Source organism: Melospiza melodia, chromosome 7 (genome assembly GCF_035770615.1).
Source record: "Melospiza melodia melodia isolate bMelMel2 chromosome 7, bMelMel2.pri, whole genome shotgun sequence".
NCBI classification, from domain to species: Eukaryota; Metazoa; Chordata; class Aves; order Passeriformes; family Passerellidae; genus Melospiza; species Melospiza melodia.
Window position 1 is genome coordinate 28576300 of NC_086200.1, and position 9080 is coordinate 28585379.

General features: G+C 46.1%; 1 protein-coding gene across 1 annotated transcript; it reads left to right on the top strand.

The window, feature by feature from the left end:
• Window positions 1–378: 378 nt before the first annotated feature.
• Window positions 379–8861, top strand: SLC35E1 (solute carrier family 35 member E1). Its single transcript, XM_063160942.1, has 6 exons — window positions 379–778; window positions 1483–1553; window positions 1844–1981; window positions 2737–2862; window positions 3354–3599; window positions 5071–8861. The coding sequence occupies exons 1-6, from the start codon at window positions 379–381 to the stop codon at window positions 5299–5301; spliced, it is 1212 nt and encodes a 403-aa protein (XP_063017012.1). The 3' UTR covers window positions 5302–8861.
• Window positions 8862–9080: the final 219 nt, after the last annotated feature.

Consider the following 9080-nt stretch of genomic DNA (forward strand, 5'->3'; position numbering starts at 1 on the left):
ACGGGGACCCCGCGGGGCCAGGCCCGGCTCACGGCAACCCCTGAGGCTCCCGGCACCGTGAGGGGCTGGGCCCGGCTCACGGCAACCCTTGGGGGTCCCGCGGCTGTGAGGGGCCGGTACCGAGAGCGCGGGGAGCCCGCGGGGCCGGGCCCGGCTCATGGCAAGCCCTGGGGCTCCACGGCCATGCGGGGCCGGCACGGAGGGCATGGGGATGCCGCGGGGCCGGGCCGAGCCCGGGCCGGGCGGGGCGGAGGAAGCCAAGCGCCGGAGGAACGGAGGAAGTGACGCCCGGACCCCGCCGCGGCCCCGCGGCCGCCCCGCCCCAGGAAGCGACGCGCCGGGGCCGCGCTGCTGACGTTCGGCGGCGGCTGCGGAGCGATGGCGGCGCCGCTGGCGGCTCCGGGCGGCGCCGGGGCCGGTGGCGGGCCCGGGGCGGGCGCGGCGCGGGGCGGGCGCGGGCCGGCGCTGCGGGAGGGGGCGCGGGTGTCGGCGCTGTGCCTCGCCTGGTACGGGCTGAGCGCCGGCGGGAACGTGGTGAACAAGCTGCTGCTGGGCGGCTTCCCGCGGCCCGTCACCGTGTCGCTGTTCCACATCCTGGGGCTGTGCGGGCTCCTGCCGCCGCTGCTCCGCGCCTGGCGCGTCCCGCCCGCCGGGCCCGCGCAGCTGCCGCCCCGCGCCTACCCCCGCTACATCCTCCCGCTCGCCTTCGGCAAGTACTTCGCCTCCGTGTCCGCGCACGTCTCGCTCTGGAGGGTGCCCGTGTCCTACGCGCACACAGGTGAGGGATGCGGGTGTCCCGGGGGTGTCCCGGTGCCGGCTGTGCTCGGAAGGAGCTGCCTCGGGATGTCCCAGTGCTGGCTGTGCTCGTAGGGAGGTGCTCGGGGGGTGCCTTGGGGGTCAGAGTGGATTCATGCCCAGGGGTGTGACCTGAAACCCGGTGTGTGCTCGTGTGGGCACCAGGTGCAGTGTCCCGGTACCCACTGTGGGTGCCCAGGGCAGTGTCCCAATACCCAGTGTGTGCTCGTACAGGTGCCCAGTGCGGTGTCCCAGTACCTTCTCTGTGCTCCTACAGCTATCCATTGCAGTGTCCCAGAACTCTCTCTGTGTTGTGAATATCTAGTGCAGTGTCCCAGTGCCCAGTGTGGTGTCACAGTGCCCACCCTGTGCTCGTACAAGTGCCCATTGCAGTGTCCCAGTGCCCAGTGTGTGCTGTCGGCACCCAGTGCAGTGTCCCAGTGCTCACTGTGTGTGCTGTGTGTCCCCAGAGCTGTGCCCCTGTCCCCAGTGGGTGCTGGCAGCAGATCCAGGGGCAGTGCCCCAGTGTGTGCCCTGTGGGTGCCCAGAGCACCAAGGTCCCGCTGGTCCAAGTGCCAGGACAGTGACAGGGATGGAGCACCCATCCTGGGCTGGGCTCCATCCCTGTGCTTGAGGTGGTTGCTGGAGCTGTCCCAGTCCCCAGTGATGTTTTCTTGCTGTCCCCAGTGAAAGCCACCATGCCCATCTGGGTGGTTCTGCTGTCACGGATCATCATGAAGGAGAAGCAGACGACGAAGGTGCGGACAGGTTTGCTGAGGTTTCTTCTCTTGGTGCTGCTTGGGGGAGGCTGTGCCGGCTTTGGATAGATTTTGTGACTAGAATTAGATTTTTAAAATCCCTTTTCCTTTTGTTGTGAGTGAACAATGACCAGGGTGATGCTGTTTGATGCACTGGAGTTGTCAGCGTCTACTGCAGTCAAATTTCCTTGAGCTGCAGTAGTAAAATAGTTGATCCCTAAATCAGCAGGATGTATAAACCGGTGGAAAATTCTTAGCAGATGGAATTTACCCCTCTGTCCCTGCCGCAGGTGTACCTGTCCCTGATCCCCATCATCACTGGTGTCCTGCTGGCCACGGTCACAGAGCTGTCCTTTGACATGTGGGGACTCATCAGTGCCCTTGCTGCTACGCTGTGCTTTTCTCTTCAGAACATCTTCTCAAAGAAGGTACAGCTCTGTTCCCAGCTCTGGTGTCACCCTTCAGCAGGACAGGCTGTCATTTCAGTCACATAAATGGATTTTTTTCGTAGGCTTTGCAATCAGACAAGCCCAGAGAGGGTTGGTTGTTATTTTGTGTGTTCCCTGCAGCTCTTCCTACCTGTTGAAGCTGTTACTCTGAGTTTATCCTGAGCCCTTTCTTTACTCTTCAATGTGGATTTTTTTTTCTGGTGGGCAATTCAATAGTGCTCAAATTAATGTATCTTGTTATATCAAATAATTCCTCTGTGCTGAGCAAGTCACTGTCAACACTGGGCACTCCTTGAAACCACAGTAACAAAATTAAAATGTGTGGTTTGCTTTATTTAGTTACAAAATGGTTTCCGTTTTGTAGAGCTATCAATATATATTATATAAATTAATATATATTATAATTATATAATACATATTATATTATATTATATTATATTATATTATATTATATTATATTATATTATATTATATTATATTATATTATATTATATTATATTATATTGTTATATTATGTTACGATATGTTATATAAATTATATCTATTAATATTAATATCTTGTTGGTACTAAGAGCCACCACTCAAAAACCCATTATTTTTCAAAAACACATCAATTTTTCTTTTGCTACCTTAATAGAAAATGAATATTATAAGGATATTTATTTATTTTCCTAATTACCTGTCCCCTGGAGCAGTTTGTTTCCTGACTGCTGTTCCATAATGGCTCTTGGCAGGTGTTAAGGGATTCCAGAATTCACCACCTTCGGTTGCTGAACATCCTTGGCTGCCATGCTGTGTTCTTCATGATCCCAACCTGGGTCCTGGTGGATCTTTCTTCCTTCTTGGTAGAGAATGACTTGGTAAGTGCAGAATTTGGAGAACTGTTTGCTGTTATGAAAGAAAATTTTAAAAAATAAACCAAACTTCAGCACCCAGCCAGAACAGTGCTCTGAAGTGTTTTGGTGTGGAAGGAAGTATTGTGAAACACCTGCAAATTGTTTCAGAGGAGTTAACAAAGTGTTTATTGTGAGAACAATATTATTATTATTATTATTATTATTATTGTTATTGTTATTGTTATTATTCCTGTCAGGGTTAGCAGAGGCAGTTCATGCACAGCATAAATATCAGGATTTGGGAGCTGGAGGCAGGAACAAACACTCCCAATGTCCTCCTCTGGTTTCTCTGAGCTGGGAGTTGCATAAAGCAAAGAGCTTGGGGGCCTCTTCAGAGCTCAGTGCAGACATTCCTGCTCCAATGGCAGCTCAAAGTGCCTCAGGCTGTGTTTGTGTTGTTACCTGAAACCCGAGATAATTTTTTTTTTTTCCTCCTGCTGTTTGCTTTTCCACAGAGCTCCATGTCCCATTGGTCCTGGACCTTGATGCTGCTTATAATCAGTGGATTCTGTAATTTTGCCCAGAATGTGATTGCCTTCAGCATCCTGAACCTGATCAGCCCCCTGAGTTACTCAGTGGCCAATGCCACCAAGAGGATCATGGTGATCACCGTGTCCCTGATCATGCTGCGCAACCCCGTCACCAGCACCAACGTCCTGGGCATGATGACAGCAATCCTGGGGGTCTTCCTCTACAACAAGGTGAGGTTTCCTCACCAGGAAACACAGCTGGAGCAGTCCTGCAGCTTTGAGTTACTGTTTGTACAAGTTGAGCAAAAACAGGCAACACAAAAGGCACAAAGTTCCATTGCAGAGGAGGGATGGACATGGCCCAGGTGGAGGGTTTGGGTCACAGCAGCTGCTGGGCCTCTCACACAATTAAATTTTGATCTTAAGCTCTTTTTGAAAAGGGAAGTAACTCAGAATCTCTTGAGCAAAAGTTTGGCATGCGAGAAGAGTGAGGCTTTCATTAGAAGCCACTGATATTTTAGGGCTGTAACAAAAAAAAGTGATGTGACAGTAGGGCTGGCTGCTTTTTTCTGGGTATGGGAATATGTCTGGGTGGAATCTTAGGTGATATCTAAGGAAATCTGCCTGCACTGAAGGGTTGTGAGGGTTTGGAAGGAGCTGCCCAGGGAGGTTTGGAGTGCCCATCCCTGGAGGTGTCCAAGGAAGGCCTGGATGTGGCACTCAGTGCCACAGGGATAGGGCAGAGCTTGGACTTGATGATCTCAAATTTTCCTGTGGGAATCTTTAAAATTAGAGGGTTTTGGGAAAGCTGCAAAAGGGAGGTTTTAGAGACAGCAGAACTGCAATTAGAGCTAAACATCAGCCATAAGATTTGTCAGCAGAAAAGTTCTAGGAGAAGTAGAAAGTAAGGACAACTAGAGCAATGGTTTGTGTATTAATGCTTGGATAGAATAACTCCCTAAACTACAGAAAAGTATATCTAGGGAGATATTATGAAGTTCTAGTTATAAGTAATATTATTAGAGTAATATTACTGATTAATAAAGTCATATTAATTAATTATTAACATAATATTAATTAATTATTAAAGTAATATTAACTAATACTGATTATTAAAGTAAATATTAATAAATTAATACTGATTATTACTAAGTAATATTAGTATATTAGTGAGATATTTGGAAGTTTTAAGCTTAATAATGGAGCTCTGTGCATTGTGTTTGAAGGCTTACAAGCAGGTATTGTATTTGAAATAAGCAAGAATTGTTTTAACCAAAGGTAGGTGTTATTATAGTGACTGAATAGAACTTCTGTCAGTATAGAATATATACTATAAGAATATATATGATACATATAAATACTGTCAATCTATACTGTTCTATTCTATAGAATATATACTATACAGATATAAATGCTGTCAGTAAAATTCTTGCTTTGTGTGATTGGTCAAAAAACTTTTAAGTGACAGTAAGTGACTTCTAAGTGACAAGTAACATTAGGTTCTTTGTCTGCTGCCTGGGATGTGAGCTGCTGGCATCTCCCCATTGCCATAACCCTGTAATGAGGCTGATGCTGGAAAATAAAACAGTTTGGGAAGTGTCCCCAGCATCCCCATCCCATTTGTGATTTGTACACCAACCCCAAGCCAGTGATATTTGCCCAGCCTCAATGGTTCTGTGACAAACTTTCTTTCCTTTCCCAGACAAAATACGATGCAAACCAAGAGGCAAAGAAGCAGCAGCTTCTCCCAGTGACCACTGGAGACCTGGTGAACTTGGAAAGGCACCGAAATGCTGCTGAGAAGTCCCAGAATGGACTCGCAGCCTTTGGCCAGCACGGGGACTTCCTGCGCAGCAACGTCCTCACAGAGCACTTCCAGTTCAGCAGGCAGAGCTACCCCACAGCCTACAACCTGAATAGGTTTGATATTTAGGATCTCCTGGCACAAAGGTACAGACTGTGATATCAAAGTGTCCCCAGCATTATCAGAACACTTCCAGTACATCCATGAATGTCACGGAGCCATTGAGGTGTGCAGCTTGCAGGGCAGGGCAGGGGAGTGGTGCAGGAGCTGCTGGGCTGAGCTTTAAACCTGGGACAGCCAGACCTGGAACAGCTTTAAACCTGGGACAGCCAGACCTGGAACAGCTTTAAACCAGAGCTGACACTGGAACCAACCCCACAGAGCAGATCCTGCTGAGGTGGGAGTGACACTGCACAGTGGAACATCTGCCACTGCTCCTTTCAGACTCTGCCAGCTCCTTGTTCTCTTGGCAGCTGAATTCTGGCCAGTATCTCCTTTCCATGCTGGTAATGTCACCTTTAACTTGTTCTCTAATAACGGTTCAATGATCCTTTTAATGAAGCTTTCAGGAAGAAGTGAAAGCAAGGGGTGTTTGTGCTGATCAGGATTTGCCTGGGGAGGATCAGCTGCAGGCAGGTAAGGTCGAGTTCATCTCCAGCATCTGTGCAACTCCTTGTGGATATTCACAACTGCTGTGCCTCTGCCTCCAGCCCTGGGTGAGAAAGCAGAGGTGTTTCTGCAGGAGCAGGCAGTGGAAGGATTGATTCCTCCCAGAACTGCTTCAGGAAAAACACAGTTCTCCAAATCACAGCTCATGGAAGAGAACAACCAAGGCCCAACCTAAAATCATCATTGTTTTCTGAATCATGTAGTCCAGACATTGCTATCCCCTGGCCATGCAGGAAACTCCTTCAATAAAAAAGTGTTTGGAATAATATGATTTTATTTTTTTACTTGCTTCACACCTGTTCTTTCAAACCTGTTTTGTTGCTTTAGAAATTGAAAGGTGGAAGGTGTTTTGTTCTCACTTTTATGCTCTCATATATGAGTTATATCTTTTCAATGCATTGATTTGAACAATCATCATTATTAATTGTTTCTTAAATCTTTTTAGCCCCTAATTTGGGTTTTTTAAATTTCTTAATCACTGCTGTTGGAGTAGCTGTGTGGATTTAGGCTGACTTCCACTTCCTGCTGAAAGAAATTAAATTTTCTATCCTGTGCTGTTCCTGCAACTCCCCTGGCTCAAATAGGAAATGAAAGAAAAACTGAAAAACTGTTTTGAATCAGCAGTAAATAGATAATTTATGGCTGAAAACTGATTCAGAATAAATTCTAGACAAGGTGATTGTGTGTGTCAGGTACAGATTTGTGCATGGAAGGGATGAACCTTGGCTTTCCTTCCTTTGAATGAAATTCCTTGGAATGAAGTGAGACCCAACTTGGAACTTGGGTTTCACTGAATCAGAATTTTCTGTCCTTGCTTTAGTAAAAGATTTTAGGGGCCTTCTTTCCTTCCCAGACTGTTGTACAGTGAGACTTTGATAGCATAACTTTTATGCTTTTAACCAGAGAGGTACCAGACACCAGGGGCAAAACCCAGGGTGTGTCCCAGAACACTCCTCTTATTTATTGCTTTCAAATGACCATTTCCATGATGTGAGATGATGATTTGGCTCCTTTCTGGACAATAAAGAATTTATTTTTAAGTGCAAAATCAAGCTGATCTTATTCTTTTGGCTGCTGGGGTGGTAGTTACATGAACAGCATGTGAGAGGAGTGAGGTTTTTATTATTCCACCAGAGTCCAAAAGAGGAAATGGTCCTTCTGAAACTTAAAAATGGGTTAAAAATGCTGCTGCTGCTGGGTGTGAGCAGAACTTCTTGCCTTGACTGGAGTTCAGTGTTAATGCCAGCTGAGAATTTGGGATTTTGGTAGAAAATCTAAATAAATCTGAACAAAGTCATGAGGAAATCTTTCCTTCAGGTGAAATATCTTTTGCCCGTTCCAGTATTAATGAGTGTATAATTACTTCTTTTGAATATGGGGAAAATGCCAAATGTGGATTTCTAGGGCTCATTTGCCAACATTTCAATGCTTTTACCTGAAAGTAAAAAGGATTTGGTGCTGACTCTGGATTTGGATTTGGTGAGCTCTGGATTTGGATTTGGTGCTGACTCTGGATTTGGATTTGGTGAACTCTGGATTTGGTGCTGACTTTACAGAGACTGATTTGAGGCTGAGATTTCAGAAAGGGCTGAAATTTTCCAGCTGCTCTGAAAGGCTGGGAGCTGGTGAATCCTGCAAACCCTGAATTGTGTCTTTGTGCCTCAGTTTCCCTGTTAGAAAAAGATGATTCTTCTTTAATCACAGAGGGTAAAATACCAGGAAAAAGTGGCAGTGGGGATGTGCAGGGATCCTCTGAGTTCATCTCTCCATCCTCTGCTGTGCCAGGTTCCTACAACCTCAGCTGCCACAGGGAGTAAATACAAACCAGCCCAGAGGTTTTATTAAATATATTCAGATTTGTTTCCTTTTAAAGAACATAACCAAACCTCTTCTGGCAAATGTTTACACAGTGAGCATGCCCTGCACACTTCCCAGAGAAGATTTAAGCTCAGTTTTTTCTGTAATCTTGGCAGCAGCTGAAGGTTTCCTGTTCAGAACTGTCCCAAATTCCAGTCTGGTCCCAAATGAGGATTTCCCAGGAGGATAAAGGATCTTTTTAGGGCTCAGGAATGAATCTGCTCCAGGTCTGTGGGCAGCAGGGAGGGCTGGGTGTGGTGCAGGGGGACATTAAACCTGTCAGGTTCCACAAGGTGGATTTGCTGGATCCCAAATCCCAGTCCTTAAGCAATATTGCCCACACTGAGGGAAAGGAACTTCCTGGCATTGCTGTAATAAACATTTGAATCTTGGAGCTCTGCGAGGTTTTTTTGTTTGGCCAAGTGGGATGTTTGGTTTGTAAATGAGGGGTGTGTTTGGCTCTGTACACAGGGCTGGGGGAAGGACAGAAAAGCTGGAATAAAGAGGGCAAAGTCTGCACAATGTGTACAATGACCCTGTTATTAAATCAAAGCCAAGGGTTTGGGTTCACTCCTTGCAGGAAGCTCTGGGAGTGTCATAATGGGCACTGCTGAGGAGCTGGGTGGATGTGATCACTCACAAATGCTGAAACCAGGGTTAGAACTGGACTTCTTGAGATATTTTGATTTTTACTATGCATTTTTGACACAGAAATACACAACAATATTGAAAAACTTCTTCCCCAAGAAGCCCTGGGTAGTTGTGGAAATAAGAAAACCTCTCCCCACTCCATGTGGGTGTTCTCTTGGTGGTTCCAAAGAGTATTTGGTGACCTTTAAAAATATTCCCCTTGCAGGTTCAATTTTGGTAAGAGGATCTTTATCATCTGGTAAAATTCTTGTGGTTTTTAAATAACTGAATGCTAAATAAAATTGAGACAAGACTTAGGCTTTGTAAGTGCACAGTGATTTGTAAAAATAGTGTTGGTATTTTGGGGTCAACTCAATGATGATTTCCAAAGCTCAGTTTTCCTTTCTAATCTGTTCAAACCCATTTTTTTTCTGATGCAGCATTTTGCAGCAGAAGGAGTTTCTGCCATGTGGCTCTTTGTGAAACAGGTGCAATATAAATAAAGGGAAAATTTTGTTTTTTCAAGGCTTAAATTTCTGGGTCATGCTGTGAGCTGTTAAAAATAATTCTGAAATCTCTTTGTGGTGATGTTCAGGGCAGTGAAAGGAATTTGTTAACCCTGAAGTGACAGGTGGTGCAGATATCCAAGGGGTACCCAGCTTTTTTTGTTGCTATTTTATATTAATCTCCTATAAATTGATGGGAATATGGGTGAGTTTCCCAAAAAACCCAAACCAACCCCACACTCCTTC